General features: G+C 40.2%; 1 protein-coding gene across 1 annotated transcript in view; it reads left to right on the top strand.

Moving 5' to 3' along the window:
- Nucleotides 1-19866, top strand: part of DNAH8 (dynein axonemal heavy chain 8) — a 265848-nt gene that overhangs the window by 85233 nt on the left and 160749 nt on the right. The window contains exons 26-31 of the mRNA XM_059699679.1: nucleotides 1431-1535; nucleotides 6269-6382; nucleotides 7910-7972; nucleotides 13590-13690; nucleotides 16728-16865; nucleotides 17027-17267. Of these exons, the coding sequence (XP_059555662.1) occupies nucleotides 1431-1535; nucleotides 6269-6382; nucleotides 7910-7972; nucleotides 13590-13690; nucleotides 16728-16865; nucleotides 17027-17267 (762 nt within the window). The remainder of the gene's footprint in view (nucleotides 1-1430; nucleotides 1536-6268; nucleotides 6383-7909; nucleotides 7973-13589; nucleotides 13691-16727; nucleotides 16866-17026; nucleotides 17268-19866) is intronic.

The raw sequence follows: 19866 nt of genomic DNA, 5'->3' as shown, positions 1-19866 counted from the left end.
CCTGCCCAGGCCTAACGCCTCTGGGTGAGGCGTCTGGCTCGGGCAGCGGGGACCTGCAGTGGCAGTGGCCCAGCAATCGTGGGCTCCGCTTTAGGCCTAGGCAAGGGACCCCTAGCTCCCGGGACTGCCAGCTTCGACCGTGCCCAGCTCCCATCGCTGGCTCCACCCCTACTTCCTGCTATCACTGGCCAGGGCGGCAAAGGCGCCTGATTCTCTGATCATGGCTGGGGGGCAGGGCAAAGGCGGCCCCAGGGCCGCCTTTGCCCTGCCCCTCAGCTCTTAGCTCCCCCCTGGGTTTCCGATCACTGTCAGTGGCAGGGGGCTTCTTCCTGCTTTCCCTTTCACCTCCCTGCATTGTGCCTACATATGCAAATTAACCGCCATCTTGTTGGCAGTTAACTGCCAATCTTAGTTGGCAGTTAACTGCCAATCTTAGTTGGCAGTTAACTGCCAATCATAGTTGGCAGTTAATTTGCATATAGCCCTGATTAGCCAATGAAAAGGGTATCGTCGTACACCAATTACCATTTTTCTCTTTTATTAGTGTAGAGATATTTCAGAGGAAGGGACAGGGAGAGAGACATAGAAACATCAGTGATGAGACGGAATCATCTGTTGGCTGACTCCTGCACTGGGGATCGAGCCCACACCCTGGGCATGTGCCCTGACAGGAAATCAAACTGTGACCTCCTGGTTCATAGATTGATGACTAACCACTGAGCAACACCAGCCAGGCTGAGCATAGCTTTCTTTTCTTCTTCATTTTCTTTTTTTTTTTTTGAGCATAGCTTTCTTGATCCTATTTAGAGTTTATACTTTTTAGTAGCTCATGAACTTCATACTTTTATTACTTCTTTAAATAATAACATTTGGGATTTGAGATGCTGACCACCCATTCCTCAAGATTTAGCAAACCATCATACCATTTTTCCCCTAACTCCAGAAACTCAATTCTTCAATATAAATTCTTTTGGTAAAAGCAGTTGCTAATCCATCTCTTTAATCATTCAAGTTTCTGTTCTTTGGAGTATCTCTCCCATCATCATTTTGTTCCATTCCTTGTATAGCCAACTCATATTTTAATAGAGCATGAGACAATATTTTGCATGGTGTTGACACAAGATCAAGTACGAGAGAGAGGCGGGAAACAATTCTAGGGATTATTTTCTAGGGTAGAATCTCTGTGTGATCTGCCTACAGCTCCATCAGAATCACTTAGGCACTTATTACATGCAGATTTCAGAGTCTTGGATTTAAGTTAGTACCAATGTCAGCAAGAATCGAGAGGTGCTTCTTTCCATGTTTAGTATTGGAAACAAGTCTCCTGAGTGTGCTGTTTTCTAAGACAGGGGACTATGTTTCTAGACGGCATTTAAGTCATTTGACAGTTGCTTCCCTTGTGATGTTCTGAACTCACCCTCACTCCACAGGAAGCCTATGCTATTCTAAACAGATTTGAAGTTGAAGTAACCAAAGAAGAATCAGAAGCAGTTGATACCTTGAGATATTCTTTCAACAAATTGCAGAGCAAAGCTGTAAGTACAAACTTAATTCTTATTTTTCACTTATAAATTCTTATGTAATTCTTATAGTGACTGGCTTAAGTCACTATCTCCAGAAAAACACACACACATTTTATAGTTTTAAAAAGATAAATATATTTTATTTTAATCACTTTATTGATATACTAGAGCACTGGTTCTCAACCTTCCTAATGCCGTGACCCTTTAATACAGTTCCTCAGTTTGTAGTGACCCCCCAACCATAATATTATTTTCGTTGCTACTTCATAACTGTAATTTTGCTACTGTTATGAATCGTAATGTAAATATCTGATATGCAGGATGTATTTAGGCGACCCCTGTGAAAGGGTCGTTCGACCCCCAAAGGGGTGGCGACCCACAGGTTGAGAATCGCTGTACTAGAGGCACGATGCATGAAGATTCGTGCAAGAATGGGCCTTCCTTCCCCTGGCTGCTGGCACTGCCTTTGCTCCGGCCGGAGCCGCCTTTCTGCCTTTGTTCTGGCTTCCCAGGCTGCCCAGAGGCCCAGAGCGGCTGGAGTGGTGCAGAACGCCTGCATCATCACTATGGCGACAACGCAAGTGTCCTGCCCCACCCTGCCCCCGGCCGTTCGGCGCCTGTGTATGCAAATTAACCCACCATCTTTGTTGGGTTAATTTGCATACTGATTGGCTGGTGGTGTTGCAAAGGTATGGTCAATTTGCATCTTCCTCTTTTATTAGTGTAGATGATCCACATGAAATTTACCATTTCATAGTACACAATTCAGCGATTTCTACTGTAGTCACAGAGTTGTACAAACACATCACTATTTAATGTTAGAACATTTTCATCCCCCAAAGAAACCCTAAACCCATTAGCAATTACTCTTTATTTTCTCACTACAGCCTCTGGCAACCACAACTCTACTTTCTATGTATGGATTTGCCTTTTCTGGATATATAATATAGATAGAATCATACAATGTGTAGTCTTTCGTGACTGGCTTCTTTCAATTAGCATAATATTTTCAAGGTTTATTTGTATTGTCTTGTGTAGCAGTACTTACTAATGGCTAATGATGTTGAGCATCTTTCCATGTGCTTTTCAGTCATTTGGACATATTCTTTGGAGAAATGTGTATTTAAATCAGTTGTTTTTAAAATTGGGTTATTTATTTTTGAGTTATAAGAGTTCTTTATATATCTTGGATATAAGTCCTTTATCAAAGAATTTGAAAATATTTTCTCTCATTCTGTGGATTGTCTTTTTACTTTCTTGATAGTGTCTTTTGAAGTAAAGGGTTTTAATTTTGAAGAAGTCCAATTGGCATAATTTTTATTTTTTTGCTTGTGTTTTTGGTATCATATCTAGGAAATCATTGCCTAATCCAGGATCATGAAGACTTACTATTATGTTTTCTTAAGAAGAGAGTTTTGTAATTTTTAGCCCTTACATTTAGGTCTCTGATACATTTTGAGTTAATTTTTCTCTGTGTTGTGAGTTTTGGGTCCAGCTTCATGCAAAAGCATGTAGATATCAGTTGTCTCAATGCCATTTGTTGAAAAGTCTATCCTTTCACCAGTGACTCGCCTTGGCACCCTGTTGACCATCAGTTGACCCTAAGTGGAAGGGTTTATTCCTGGACTCTCAATCTATTCTGTTGTGCATATGTGTACGCCCATGCCAGTACCATACTGTCTTGATTATTGTAGCTTTATACTGTGATTTTTTTAAAAAAATTGTGGTAAAGTACACATAACTTAAAATTTACCATCTTAATAATTTTTAAGTATATACAGTTCACTGGTGGTAAGTATATTCACATTGCTGTGCAGTGACTCTCCAGAACTTTTTCATCATATAAAACTAACTCTATACCCATCAACCAGCAACTCCCCACTCTCCCTTCCTTCAGCCCCTGGCATTCTACTTGCTCTCTCTATGCATTTGACTACTTTAGGTACCTTATAAAGTAGAGACATACAATATTTGTCTTTTGGTGACAAATATTGTATGTCTCTTACCAAATTTCAGTTAGTATAAGGTCTTCAAGATTAACCCATGTTATAGCATGTGTGAGAAATCCTGTCCTTGTCAAGTCTGAATAATATTGCGCTATATACATAGTACCACATTTTATTGACTTGCTCCCACTTTTTGGCTATTGTGAATTATGTTGCTATGAACATGGGTGTATGAATATCTCATTGAGACCCCACCTTCAATGTGTTTGGATGTCTATCCAGCAATATAATTCTATTTTAATATAATTCCATTTTTAATTAATAATTCTGTGTTCCATCGTGGCTGCACCATTTTACATCCCCACCAACAGTGCACATGTTCCAATTTCTCCACATCCTTGCCAACACTAGTTTCCTTGATAGGAGGCATCCGTATCCACTGTGGTTTTGATTTGCATTTCCCTAATGATACATGATGCTGAGCATCTTTCATATACTTTTTAACCATTTGTGTATCTTCTTTGGAGAAACATCTACTCAAGTCCTTTGCCGATTTTTCAATTGGATTGTTTGTTGTTGAGTTGTAGGAGTATTTTTATAAGTTCTGGATGTTAACTCCTTATGAGATATATGATTTGCAATTATTTTCTCCCATTCTGTAGTTTGCCTGTTCACTCTGTTGATTGTGTCCTTATAATCCTTTTTATTTCTGTAAGGTAGGTGGTGCTATCCTGCCTTTCACTCCTAGCTTTAGTAATTTGGGTCCTTTCTCCTTTATTCTTGGTTTGTCTAGGTTAAAGTTTATCAATGTTGTTAATCTTTTCAAAGATGAAACTTCAGATTTGTTGATTTTTCTCTATTGTTTTTGTAATCTCTATATCATTTACTTGTGCTCTATTTTTAAAATTATTTCTTCCCTTCTGCTTGCTATGGGTTTAGTGTTTTCTATTTTCCTGTTTGTTAAGGTAGATGGTTAGTTACTGATTTGAGATTTTTAATGTATGCATTTATAGGTATATATTTCTATCTAAGCATTTTTGAAATAGGTAAATATCTACATACCACAAATTAGACATTAAAAATGAACTCCAAGGGAATGTTCAGATTCTTTAAATATACTGAAAATTTTTATTAAATATTAATTAAATTAACAATGGCTTAAAATTTATTGTGTATGGAAAAATTTGTCACTGAGGTTGAAGCAAGACATAGTAGCAAGGGCATAGAGCTGAAATGGGGTCATGACTTGGGATTCCATCTCTGCTGTCAGCCAGTTGGGTGATCATATGCAAGTTAATAATCTTTGTTTCTAAATTTCTTCATGTGGTCATTTAGGAATATCTTAGGAAATTTTTATATGCAGTTATGAGGCTCACTTTGAAGTAATGTATATAAAATAGTTTTATGCTCATTTCTATTTAAGTTCATGTTAAATATTGACTAATATGCTTGTTTTGAAAAATGTTTGCTGGTTAGTCAGGAGAGTGAGTCTTAGGAAGGAAGTGGGAAACACTCATTGAGACTTAGTGAAGTCCAACTTTCTCTTGTTCAATGGAAATAGTTCATGTGAGTTGTTCTTCTATCTCTTTAACTGTTAGTGTGAAACCCACTGACCCATGCTCTGGCCGGTTTTCTCAGTAGTTAGAGCATTGGCCCTCTCACTGAAGGGTTGAGGGTTCAGTTCCCCATCAAGGACATGTACCTGGGTTGCAGGTTCGATCCCCAGCCCCAGTTGGGGTGCATGCAGGAGACAACCAATCGATGTGTCTCTCTCATATCGATGCTTCTCTCTCTCTCTCTCTCTCTCTCTCTCTCTCTCTCTCTCTCTCTCTCTCTCTCTCTTTCTCTCTCTCCCTCCACACACACACATAGCCCACCCTCTCTTCCACTCTCTCTAAAAAAAATCAATGGAAAAAAATCCTTGGGTGAAGATTAACAAAATAATTTAAAAAATAAAAATAAACCCATTGACCTGCCCTTTAGTAGAGGTAGACAATTCCATACTATAGTCATCATTAAGCTTAAAGTAGTGTATATTCCAACCAAGATAGAGGCTATTGTTGAGAGCAGTTAAGGGCGGGGGCCTTGGAACCCCACAGCCAGGTTTTGAATCTTGACCTTGCTTCATACTGGTGCTGGACCCTTAAAGAAATTACTTAGCCTCTCCGTGCCTCGGTTTTCTCACTTGTGAAATGGGTATAATATTAATATTTATCTCACAGGGTTGTTTTGAGGATTAAATATGATAACACATAAAGAGCCTGGCAGATAATAAGCATGAATTAAGTGGTATTATGATTGAAGGTTTAAGCAGAAGCTTTGAAGACTATTGTGGAAGAAATTTGCTATATATTTTTTTATACCCAGAGTAATATCACTTTCTTTTATGGAACAGCTCCAACCACTGCAACCATGTGAATCTACTAGAGGTTGCTAATCCGTGACCTTGAGCTGGCCCCGGAGACAGCATGTGACCCAGACTGGGCCCATAGAAGTAACTGTTTCCTGGGCTATACTGATGACCTGAGACAGATCAGCCAGAAACTAACTTTCCTAACCTCAGTTAGAGAAGATGTCTTGGGTCATGAACTAGGATGATTTGGATCTCCAGTTAGTGCATTTGGGTCGTTTATTTCTGTAGGTTTTTTTTTTTGTTTTTTTTTTTACTTTGCAAAAACATTTCAGAGATGTCTGTTCTTATGTGACATATGTGGGGCAACAAACTTGCTGGAATAGAACTGTAGTTTTCAGTTAATACATTACTTTCACTCTCACATTGAGTATTCCTTCTTGTTCTAGGTTTCTGTACAAGATGAACTAGTTCAAGTGCAGCCAAAGTTTAAAAGTAATCTACTTGAGTCTGTGGAAGTTTTTCGTGAGGATGTAATGAACTTTGCAGAATCATATGAGATGGTAATTTCAGTATTTGCATGCTCTGTGTTATTTGCTGGAATGTTTATATGAAGTGGAAGTGATAGGCCCCAAGAAATACACTGTGATTTGTACATTGCATGTAAGAGGCTATATTTGCATATTCACACCGATCAAAAAGGGAAGCATGTTTTATAGAGTTAGAAAAAAGATTTACCTGCTAAAAGGAGCAACAAATTTAAAGATCCTGGAAGGAACAAAGGGTCTGGTTTTGCCCGTTCTCAGGCCAGAATCTCATAGTGGACAATGTAATACAGTTGTTGAAAGGCTCTAAGACTGTAAATGCCCTAATACCAGCGTATTCCCCAACTGATCCCCCCCCCCCTCACTAACTCTTAGAAAACTAGTGTCACTGAAAATAAATAATAAATGTCATACTTGGTCAGTCCCACAAGCTGTTCAACCTGGAATAATGACTGACAGTGGTCGATCTCCAGATGTTAAACTCAGAAGTTGGATATATTCTTCCCTTTCTTTCAGTGATCACAGCAGATCTGGATTCATAACAGATTTAAGCCTTTAGTGCTATTTATATAACACTTTTTTTTTTTTTACATGTACCGAACTTATCTCTTTACTGCTGGTTGTATTAGTCAACATTTGACCGCCCAGTCATTGTTATACTGGGAATCTGGTCTGTTATTGGCCCACCCATGACATTCAGGATTGGGCAGACTATCTGGGCTCCCATTTGCAACTATTTTCTGGCTCATGCCAACAGAGACCGCCCACTGCTTCTTCCCAGTGTCCAACCTGTGCGCGTGTATATTTCCACGTGGGGCTGAGGAGCTATGGAAAGGAGGCTGCTCTCAGAGCTCTGTAATGGGTATTCTGATGCACAGCTGCAGCAGCAACACTCTTAAGTGAGATGGGACAGCTGTGGTGGCACAAACGTCATACAAGATGAAAGTTTGTCACCTTTTTAAAAAGAGGAGACCACAGAGACACAGTGACTAACTGTGATATGGGATCCTGGATGAGGTCCTGGAACAGAACACAGACTTCAGTGGGAAAACTGAAGAAGTCTGAAGAAAGCCTGCTTAATAGTCTTGTACCAGCATTAATTTTCAGTTTTGATAAATGTACCATGTTAACATGATGATAAGCTGAGTGAAGGGTATAATAGAGTTCTCTTTGAAATTCTCGTGTAAGTTTACAATTAAAATTTTTTTTTTTTAAAAAATAGCATTTGCTTATTCTAACAAGTCAAACCAAATGGGAAGTATTAAGATTGTCACAATTTAAAAATGAATGAAAGTTGGAGTGATCCAATGTTCTAAAGTTAATTGTGGTCATGGTTACACAACTCCATTAAACAAAAAATATTGAATTGTACATATCTCAAAACTGTTACAAAAAATAAATGGAAACTTCATGTACAGGACAAAGTTAGACCATTTAAATTTAAAATACTGTTTATTTACTTAAAAGAAAATAATAGTTAAATCCAGTAAATTAATAAGTACATATGATTAGGGTTTAAAATGGAGATTATATTATTCATTATAGGAAGGACCCATGGTTCCAAATATACCACCCCAAGAAGCTAGCAACAGGCTACAGATATTTCAGGTAAAACTATGTTTTTTGGTAATATGTAAAACTGCATTTTTTGTTACACATTTGGCAATGTGTAGTGATTTTTAAAAATGCTTTTAGGAAAAAAATTTCTGCATTTTATCTAAAATGGAATGTTAATGTTTAAAGTAGATATAGATTTTAATTGTATTCTAATCTACTAAATCATATAATTGATTCCTTTTCTTGTGTCCCTCCATGCTCTTTCCCACAGAATATCTCTCTGTATTTTTAGAAAATAAGACTTTAATTTTGAATTTAAGTGTATACCTTATTCTAGTTCCAAGCATTTCATTTGTATGTAAAGTGATAAAAAATTACAGAATAATAAAGTCCTATATAATAAATGGGTAATATGCAAATTGACCCTAATGGCAGAATGCTCAATGCAGGAGCTGCCCCCTGGTGGTCAGAGCACTCCCACAGGGGGAGCTCTGATCAGCCACAAGCTAAGCGGATAGATGAGAGTGCAGCGGCGGGGGTGGCGAGAGCCTCTCCAGTCTCCTCAGCAGCGCTAAGGATGTCCGACTGCGGCTTAGGCCCGCTCCCCATAGGAACTCCCTGGCTGCCAGAGGGATGTCTGACTGCTAGCTTAGGCCTGATCCGCTGGGGAGCGGGCCTAAGTTGGCAGGTGGACATCCCCCAAGGGGTCCCTAACTGCGAGAGGGCGCAGGTCGGGCTGAGGAATCCCCCCTGCAGTGCGTGAATTTTCATGCACTGGGCCTCTAGTGTATCAATTAAGATTTTAAATATTAATGGTTTGTTCTCTCTCTGTATCCATTAATTTTCTTCCTTCTGTATCCATCACTTTCAACTTCCCTGCTCCTTTGTCCTGCCTGGGACCATACAATACTCCTTGAGTCAGGCCACCGTTCACTGTCTTTTTCTGTGCTCAGATTGCTGCACATCTAGAGAAAAGTCACACACTTGTTTGATAGATGCTGTGCAGATTCATGGATTCCTATGTAAGCCAGCTCCCCAAGAGCATCAGGAATTCTGTGGTTTGTTCTGTTCTCGCTCCTGCTTTCTGCAGTGGCTGTTTGAAATGCCCATGTTCTCCTTATGTTCCCTTTTCCACCTGCATTCTTGGTTATCAGATGTCTACTGTGTGACTTGATAGATAGGAAGATGGTTAAGAAATGGTTCTTTCACCTCTAAGCTGCTAAAACCTGGCAGGGAGACAGAGAGCCAGAGAAACAATCGCAGCACCGTGTGGTGAGCACTGTGATCTGGTGATGGGAACTCGTGGTATGCAAACAGATGTAGGAGCTCCCCACCCTGATGAGGGCTGGTCGGGCAAACAGGGAGGGCTCCCCGGAAGAGGAGGCATCCAAGCTGCATCTTGAGGGACTAATTAGACTTAGCCAGGAGAAGGAGGAAAAATAAGTTAGGCAGAATTTGTGGCCCCAAATGAGGAGATAAGCAGGGAGCTTTAGGGAGACGTAAGGAGTGTAATGTGGGGTGCAGTGGACAAAGAAGGTAGTAATGAGGGAGGGGGAGCTGAGTGGGCCGCGATCACTAATGAGAGGGCCTTGCAGGCTATAATGAGGAGCGCTAGCCTATCCCGAGGGCTGCAGGGCTCTGAGCAGGGAGCGATATAGTTCGATTGGGCTGGTACAGCAGTTGTGTTTTTAAAAGATCTCTCTGGCGCCAGTGTGCAGAGTGGTCTGGAGGGAGGATGGCCTGGTTCATGGCAGTTTCACTGATACAAACAAGAAACGGAAAGACTGAGACCAAGAAGTGGCACTTGGAATAAAGAAAACTGGATGGATCATGAGTTAGTCAAGAGGCTGACTTAATAGGCTCGGAGCCTGGGTTGAGGGGAAAAGATCAGGTTTGGAGGAGGAGTTTGGGATTTTTTTGTGTGTGTGTGACAGATGACCTTGTCTTTAAATTTACAGAGGAAATTTAGGATCTGAGATGTCAGTTTCAGAGAGAGGAGCCCTTTCGTCTCCCTGCCGGCTCTCTACTCTCTCCCTGGTCTCTTCTGAGGTCGACCCTTTTTCTTCTGTACTTTCAGCCTCTTCCTCTTTATTAAATCTTCTTAGTCAGCATTTAAAACTGTTTGTCTTTTCTTCTTAAAGTACAGTAACAATAATAACCACCTCTGTGTCCTGGACCTCCCTCCAGACCTCGCCTCTCCTTTCTTTCCCGGCCCCCGTCCTTCCTACATTTATTCTCAGGCAGTTCATGGCCGTCCCACTGGGAGACGCAGAGCTGCTGTCCAGAAGCCAGTGCTTTCCTCTTGGCTAGGGGTCCCCATGTTGAGCCGCAGTCTAGTCACCGGAAGGCGTTCTGTAGCTCCACCATGTGCGGGGGTGTGTGTCGGGGGGGAGGGCGTTTCTAAATGTCCCTTTACCTCTGCCAGGAGTTCCTTTACGTCACTTGATAACTGGGTTTCACCCAAGCAAGTGAACGGACGAGTGGAGTCAGCAACCTGTTCTTGCCGCCTCATTTTATGTTCCATGGCTGGTTTGGCTGGTTCCGTGCAGCCTTTCACCAAAAAGGTTCAGTCAAGTTAGATGAGTCTCTCAGTTGCAGTTTCTTCTGAAAGCAGGAGGGGCCGTTCAGGCTTTCCCCATCATAACCAGCTGGAGTATCTCCTGTGGCATCTAACTTGCAAGTAGCTCCCTTGCTGTAAATGTTTTAAAATAGAACATTTATACTACGATGAGAAGAGTGTTTCTTCATCCCTCATGGGATAACCGTGTGAAGCAGATGCAATCACCTTCCGGCGCCCAGGTCTCCGCCGCCTGGTTCCGGGAAGGTCTAGCCCAGTCACGCGCGTGGGTTGCATAAAGGAGGGTGCCTGTGTTGGCGAGGGTTTTCCTGGGTTGCAGCAGGCACACGCCTTTCACTTACATGTGACGTCTTCAGACAAATAGTCAAGTTCCCCGTTATTGTCACGATTCTCCTCTCCCCAGAAATATGGAGGTCACTCTTGGACTAACACCAGCTCCTCCCAGCACCCTTACCAGCACTTTCTCCCGGACCCTGGAGGAGGCTCTGGTCCTTTGCTAACTGAAGTCCTTGGGTTTGGACCCAAAGTGCCAGGGAAAGGCCTGTTTCTCTGGAGGAGCCAGGGCTAAAACCGGCCTGCTCACCTGGTCGCCGCCAGCTGAGCCAAGCGAAACCCCTCAGCCACAAAAGCGAAATGAATAATGAAGAGATAGTAATGTTGGATGATGATAAGTGCCCGGGGCGGGGTGGGGGTGGGGGGGGAGGCAGGGAAGGGCCATAGAGTGCTGGGCTGTGTGAATGAGGAGGTGAAATTTAAAATAGGATCGCCAGAGAGGGCTTCCTTGAGAAGGTGATAGTTGAATAGAGACCTAGAGGATGAGGGCATGAGCCAGGCAGGCATCTGGAGGAGCCACTTCCCAGGCCCGGGAAGAGCAAGCGCCAAGGCCCTGGGTCAGAGCTTACATGAGAAGCAGCAAGGGGTCAGTGTGGCTGGAGCGGAAAGAGCAAGGGAGAGCAGTAGCAATGGGCAGAGAGGAAAGGAGGGACAGGCTGGAGAAGACGGGCCAGCCCAGGAAGGGCCCTGGGTTCGTTCTGCGTGAGGAGAGTGACGTGATCTTATTTATGTTTTCAGTGGCCGCCCTGGCTGCCGTGTTGAGAACAGATTGTTGACAGTCAGGGGAGAAGCAGGGAGACTGATTAGGAGGCCATTGCAATAATCCGGTGCGAGGTGTTAGTGACGTAGGCCGGGTGGGGGGCGTGGGGTGGGCGGGGGCGGTGGTACTGGAGTTGATGAGGCGCTGTGGAGCCTGGGTATATTTTGAAGAAAGGCTTTGTACCAATTTATGGGTCAGCAGCCAGGACTTCAGTGTGTCACCCTTGGACTAGGGTGTGATCGATCACTTTATTAAAAAGACAATGCAAGGGCCCCTCTCTTTCCTTTTAGCATCTTCTGTTCTGCTTACTCTGCTTGGGGGTGTGAGCCCAGCAGGCTGTTGGACATGCATCTGTCTGGACATGTGACTTGGGGTCAGAGCTACAGGCCCAATGTACCCCAAAGCAGGTGCTGCCCTCCGTCCTCCCAAAGAAGCAGTTGCCAAATCTCGGTCTGGGGAAGAAGCCGGACCCCCACTTTGGGCCTTGGCGCCAGTGTTCTCCGGTGCGGCGTTGCATACTCTGATTTCGGGAGTCACTGGGCACTTGGCTGGCCTGTTGACGAAGCGGGCATTTTGCTCCCCAGTTGCCTGGTACTGGGGATCTTTTTAAATTATTTGGGACCTGAATGGAAAAGGGCTGAGTGATTGGCATCTTCAGTAGTCTTCACCACAGCGGTTCTCAACCTTGGCTGCCCCACCCCATAACAAAGAAACAGAATTTCCGGAGTATGAGGCCCAGAAAGCAGGATTTTAAAAAGATTCCCGGGTGATTCTAATGTGCAGCCAAGGTTGAGAACCACTGCTTCACCACATGAACAAGCTTTTAGATGTCAGTATTTTAATGTATGCTAACTTTGAAGTTTTCGTCTCTCCTTTCCTGAGAGTCACATAGTCCCACTATACTAACCACCAAGGAATATATAGAGTACAAAACATGGTCTTGCTCTGGCCCTTTTGACTCAGTGGATAGAGTGTTGGCCTGCAGACTGAAAGTTCCCAGGTTCGATTCTGGCCAGGGCACATGCCTGGGTTGCGGGCTTGATCCCCAGTAGGGGGCGTGCAGGAGGCAGCCGATCAATGATTCTCATCATTGATGTTTCTCTCTCTCTCTCCCTCTCCCTCTCCCTTCCTCTCTGAAATCAATAAAAAAACAACAAAAAAACAAAACCCAACAACATGGCCTTTGCCCTCTAGGAACCAAGAGTTTATTGGAGTTCCTCCATTGTCTCCATACCTTCCTGTTTGGCTCCTGTAAAATAGGTTAACGTGTCTGTCAGAACTAGAGCCCTGTCTGAGCATTGTGAGGCCTGATGCCATGTGTTTTCCAGGGCTGGGCATTGAGGATCCTTCCTGCTACTGTTACACCATTGAAGTAGCGCACACATATCTTGTCACAGGTGGACTATTTCTCCTGGCTTTTGTGTTTTAAACACTGTTAATACTTAGCATTCTAACTATAGGAGATTCCAATTCCAATTCAAAAGACATACATTGACTTTGACAGTTTAAATGTTAGAATGATCACAAATGGTGTTAAAATGGAGTCATTCATTTTACAGACTCTGTTGCTTACAGAGAAAATAGGGTTGACTGGAGTATATGGATACTTCACTCATTTGAACCCTGCAGGAGATGTGACCCATCTAAATTAGCGATAAAGCCTGAATTACAGATGTTTTTAAATGCAGTTTTAAAAATTGCGTTTCAGACATATTTATGGGAACTTGAAATATAGGTCTTCTGGGGGCCACTTAATTTATTAAAGAAATAATCTTATATAAAATGGAGACTTCTAGAATGCTTGAAAGTTAATTTTCTTAAGTGCTTAACTTTTCCTTTCATAGCTTGGTATCAGCATTCATTTGCTTCATAAATTGTCATTTCAAAGAGCGTATTAAATAAACCTCAATGTAGCTTTTATTCCAATTATCATACATTCTACTTTAATGGAGCCTGAATTAATTATATTTTACTACAATTCAAAAACGCTTTTATAGGCCAATTTTGATGATCTGTGGAGAAAGTTTGTTACATATTCATCTGGTGAACAACTTTTTGGATTGCCTGTGACTGACTATGAGGTTTTGCACAAAGTCAGGTAAGTTTAGAAATTTTGTAAATGTTAAAAGCAAATAATTAAATACTGTCCATTAGAAGAATCACATCATCATTAAATCCATTATTATGTAGAAAAGGGCGGCTGCCCATGGAACACTCCTAAATGCTCCCCTTGTTCTTGGCTGTTCCCGACCCATTGTATACGGAGTCTCCATATACAAAAGGAATGTTCTAGAATAGGAGAAAATACATGGAAAAAATTCTGGGTCTTCATGGCCAAGTTCAGCCTATGCTTTATTGTTTTCTTTTCACTATTTTTTATAGTGTCAATGATTGTGCGGAAGCACTGCAATTTTGGGTAACTTTTGTTTATTTAAAGGAGTAGCCATTCTCAGCTCTCAGTCTGCTTAAGGAATTTGTGCTAAGTGCTCTTCCTAATTGGGCAGACATAGAATTCATGGAGATGGAAGGCCAAGGAACTGAAGTGATTATAAACAGTGGATCTAGGCTTTAAACAAGTATGTTTTAATAGAATTTTAAATAAATAATTTCCTTAAGGGCAAAATGAGCTGATTAGGACCTTGTCTTGGTATTAACTTACTGGGGTCTGGGCTTTAGGAAAGAACTTTATGTTGCCTTCTTTCAAAGTCACAGCATGAAAGTGTCATGGCAAAACAGGCCTGAAATTGTCTGAAGGTAAATTAATGCTTCAGCCATTTAGGGTAGATGGTTTGTATTCTTCTCCAAAAGTACTCATTCACCAAGCTTAACTCAGTGACCAAGTGTGTTAGAATTGCATATGTCTGCTGGCCCTTGACCCTGACTTACTCTATCAGAATCTCTGGGGCTGGGTCCTAGGAAATCTGTATTTTTAAAAAGGTCCTAAGTTTTTATTTTTTCCATACTCCGACTGAGACTCAGTGTTTTATTTTTAAAAATGTTTTTTTATTTATTAATTTTTTTGAGAGAGAGCAAGAGGGAGGGAGGGAGGGAGAGAGAGAGAGAGAGAAACATCGATTTGTTATTCCACCTTGGCGTATGAGGATGACATTGGAACCAACTGAGCTACTTGGCCAGGGCTCAGTGCTTTATGTTAACCCTTAGTATTCTAGGAAAAATTACCGTTCTTATTTACCATTTGGACCAATGGACCCTTTTTTGTTTTTTTTAAAAAAAATTTTTAAGTAATTTATGCATAATTTACAGAAGTAAGAATAAAGGGATGGTGAAAAGCAATTTTATTAGAAAATGTAACAAGAACTTAAGCAGTGAAAACTCACTTTCCCCCCATAATGTCCTGGTTTTAAGATCTATACACACGGAATGGAGACCGAGTTCTGCCTGCAGCCAGCTGCTCAGCAGCTGTCAGTCATGGCCCTGGAGCATCCCTTCCCGTAAACACTGATTCCAGGTGGCAGACCCATCTCCAGCGCTTCTAGCTCTTCATCGCCCCGGGTTTTTCTTAGCCTTGCACTTTTAAAACTCAAGACTGTTGAAAACTCAGATCACCATCCTTCTTGCAATATACATTAAAAAATCATTACTTTGAGGTTTGAATGATCAAGTCAGTGAATTTTTTAAATTTCTGTATCATCTATTTTCTTTGAATACAAATCTGCCTTCAACATTTGTATCAAATAAAACTGACATAAACATCATAAATAATGAGAAAACATTGTCACACCTTTTTGGCAGAATGATATCGTCTACATTTTTGTTGCAAAATATTGCATGTGAAGCCCTTGCCTTTTCGGAAATATATTGTTCACTCCTAAATCATTGAGCTTAATAAAACTCATCTAGATTATCATCATCTGAAGACTCAGTCTGAGATTTCACTTACACAGTCTCTTTCATGGTCTGTCTCTTTTCTGTTTAATGTTGCGGAAGTATCTTCCTTTGTCAATATTTTTCTCTTTGCTGTTTTAGATAGAAAATGAAAAAATCAAGTTCTTAGCTCTTTTAAATGAAAAGTAAAGAAACAAAAATAAAAGGATTACAAAAATGATATCTCCAGAGTTCTTTTGTTTTTGTACTTTCTTGCAAAATGATGCAATACTTTATTTAGTAAGAAATAAAGTAAGAAACCTGAAGGCTGATGCAATAGTGATTTTTTTCTGCTATTGCATCATCCTTAGAGGAGATTTCACTATTCTCCTCTTTCCTTACTATTTTAGTCATTTTAGCACAATTGGGAATAATCAGTGGTTAATAATTAAAATAATTCCTAGGATGATGAATTAGCAAAATGAAACAAGAAGTGGAAAAAACAAGGAGACTAGGATTCCAGAATGTGTCTTAGATTTAGAAAAGGGTCCAGTGTACCCATATGATAATTGGAAAATAACATTAATTTTACTCCATTAAGAACATAAGCAAATTTTAGCGTTAGCCTCTGCATTGCCTATAATAAATAATAACAGTTGTGAATATTAATTTTTACAAATAGGGCTAATGAAGCAATGAACTAAAAAACTAAAACTGGGTCCATTGGACCCTTATCGTACACTAATGGTTGAGGAATACCTGGCAAAATCCAAAACGCTGTTGAGGGGTCAATTTTTGGTGTTTTATACAAGAAAGACTTTTCTTTTACATGGACCTGGAATCCCTCCTTTTATTCTTGCTTTGGATATAATTCCATTTGGGCACATGAGGGAAAGCTTTTGGTAGGAAAGTAATGGTTAATGTCAGACTTAAAGGCAGACATTCTCATAAAAAATCCAGCTTGCATATGAAATAAAAAATCAAATAAAACCTTAGCCTTGGCTGTGATCTTGTTATCAAGTTTTGGTCACATTGTTTGCAATGATTGGTATGGTAATAATGATCAAACCATTTGTCAATGTCAGGTCATAGTATGATTTTGAATACGTCAGAGCTGTAAACTTGACCTAATGCATGGAGCTTTAATAAAGTCTTTGTTTGAAAAATGACAGGGTTGTATGCCTGTTGGTATCTATAAGATTTTATACACACAATGTATGATTTATTTGATTGGGTTAATTCTGCTTATATTATAATGGAACTTATTTTTTAAATAGACATTATATAATGACTTAATTATTTGTTTTCAGAAAGGAACTCAATTTGCTGCAGAAGTTATATGGACTGTATGACACCGTAATGGGCAATATTAGTGGTTATTATGAAATACTTTGGGGAGATGTTGACATTGAAAAAATTAATGCGGAACTGCAGGAATTTCAAAACAGGTGGGTTTCAGTTGAATTAAACTTACATTTTTATAGTGCTTATATTCTTAGGATCCTGTAGGTATATCACAAATGAGTTTGTCCTGTTATATTGCTGTAAATACATAACACCTTCTTCAAAGAAATGTGTAGATGAAATATTTTTTCTTTTTTTCTGAAAGGTGTCGTAAACTTCCAAAAGGACTTAAAGATTGGCAGGCTTATTTGGATCTGAAAAAAAGAATTGATGATTTCAGTGAGTCGTGTCCTCTACTAGAAATGATGACCAATAAGGCAATGAAGCTGAGACACTGGGATCGAATCGCTGAGTTAACTGGAACCCCATTTGATGTGGAATCTGATTCCTTTTGTCTTAGAAATATTATGGAAGCACCACTCCTTAAAAATAAGGATGACATCGAGGTACATAAAATTATAAGATGGTTCTTTAAAGAATGTCTCATTTTTCTTTTATGAAAATTATACAAGCAGACATTTTATTCAAGGGAATACTAATTACCCCATATAATGCACCCTCAAAATTTGGGATGGTCTTGAACATCTCTTTATTTTGCAAAATAATGCTGTAACTCAGGGAGATAATATGATTATTTGAAATATGTTAGTTTTGGAGTTCTGCAATCTGCCCTCCCTTATGCCTTAACTACAATTCCATTTAAAATTATGTTTATTTCTGTATTGTCTACCTGGTGAATTCCTCAGAACATTTTCCAGATTCCTAATTCTAACTTTCCCCTATGTCTATTAACTATTTAAAATATTATATTTTCCTTTTCTGAGATTTTTAATTGATTCCTTTTGTTGTTGTTGTTTTATGCTTAGTGTTTGCATGGTATTTTTTTTAATTGAGATATAATTTGACATTTAATATTATATTAGATTTAGGTTTACAACATAGTGACTCATGTATATATTGCAAAATGGTCATCACACATAGATACAATTTATTTTCTTGTGATAAGAACTTTTAAGATCTACTTCTTAGCAACTTTCAAATATATAATAGAGTATTATTAACTACTAGAGGCTTGGTGCACAGATTCGTGCACGGTGGCGGGGGGGGGCCCTCAGCTTGGCCTGCACCCCCTCACAATTCGGGACCCCTCGGGGGATACGGCAGTGCACCAAGTGGCAGGCAGGCAGGAGGAGCCCAAGCCGGTGCCAGGCCGCTTGCATTCATCCCGGCCTGATGCGCCACTAGCACTGCCGCAGTCAGGAAAGGCTCCCGCCACCGCAGCTGCGCTCTCCAGCCATGAGCCTTGCTTCTGGCTGAGCGGCACACCCCTGTGGGAGCACACTGACCACCAGGGAGCAGCTCCTGCACTGAGCGTCAGCCCCCTGGTGGTCAGTGCATGTCATAGTGACTGGTCAACCGGTTGTTCCAATCGTTCTGGTCGTTCAGTTATAACAGTTGCTTAGGCTTTTATATATATAGAGAGAGTCAGTCAACATGCTGTACATTATACCCCCAGGACTTATTTATTTTGTAACTGGAAGTTTGTACCTTTGATCACCTTCATCCATCTCACTCTCCCCTGTCACCCTCACCAATTTGTTCCTTGATCTGTCTGACTTGTTCCACTTAGCATAATGCTCTCAAGGTCCATCTGTGTTTTCACAAATGGCAGGATTTCTCTCCTTTTTCTGGATGAATAATATCCATACATTTTTGATCCATTCATTCACTGATGGACACTTAGGTTGTTTCCATGCCTTGGCTATTGTAAACAGTGCTGCAGTGAACATGGGAATGCAGATATATTTTTTAGTTAGAGTCTTCATTTCCTTCAGATAAATACCCAGAAGTGGAATTACTGGATCAATGGTAATTCTATTTTTAATTTTTTGAAGAATCTCCATACTGTTTCCATTGTAGCTGCACAAATTTACTAGTATATTTCCACAAACAGAGCACAAGGATTCCCTTTTCTCCACATCCTCAACAATAGTTGTAATTTCTTGTATTTGTGATGATAGCCATTCTAACAGGTATGTGGTGATATCTCATTGTGGTTTTGATTTGCGTTTCCCTGATTACTAGTGATGTTGAGCACCTTTACATGTGTATGTGTTCTTGGAGTGTCTATTCAGATCCTCTGCCCATTTTCCTAATCAAATTGTTTGTTGTTGCTGTTTTATTTTACTATTGAGGTGTATGAGTTCTTTATATATTTTGGATATTCAGCCCTTAAATCAGATTTATGATTTATAAATATTTTCTCCCATTCAGTAAGTTGATTTTTCATTTTGTTGATGGTTTTCTTTGCTGTGAAGAAACTTTTTAGTTTGATGTAATTCCACGCTTTATTATTGCTTTTGTTGTCTTGGCTTTTGAAGTCAGATCCAGAAAAATCACTGCCAAGACCACTGTCAAGGATCTTAACACCTATATTGTCTTCTAGGAATTTTATGGTTTCAGGTCTTCAGGTGAAGTCTTTAATCCATTTTGAGTTAATTTTTGTGTAGGATGTAAAATGGTGGTCCATTTTCACTTTTTTTTGCATGTGGCTGTTCAGTATTCCTAACATCATTTATTAAAGTGACTGCTCTTTCCCTATTGTATATTCCTGGATCCTTTGTCATAAATTAATAGACCATATACATGGTTTTATTTCTTGGCTCTATAGTCTGTCCTATTGATCTATGTTTCTGTTTTTATGCCTATATCATACTGTTTTGATTTCTATAGCTCTGTATTATAGTTTGCAATCATGAAACATGATACCTCTGGGTTTGTTTTTCCTCCTCAATATTGCCTTGTCTATATAGGGCCTTATGTAGTTTTGTATAAATTTTTGGATTGTTTATTCTATTTCTGTTAAAAAATGACATTGGAATTTTGATAGGGATTGCATTGAAATCTGTAGGTAGTGTGGGCATTTTAACTACATTAATTCTTCTAATTCATGAGCATATATAGTCTATTTACTTATTTCTTCTTCAATTTCTTCTTTCAGCATCTTATAATTTTAATTGTAGATGTCTTTTTATCTCTATTAAT

This window comes from Myotis daubentonii, chromosome 6 (genome assembly GCF_963259705.1).
Source record: "Myotis daubentonii chromosome 6, mMyoDau2.1, whole genome shotgun sequence".
Classification (NCBI taxonomy): Eukaryota; Metazoa; Chordata; class Mammalia; order Chiroptera; family Vespertilionidae; genus Myotis; species Myotis daubentonii.
Note: the sequence above shows the minus strand (reverse complement) of the source record. Positions and strands in the feature narration are given on the sequence as shown.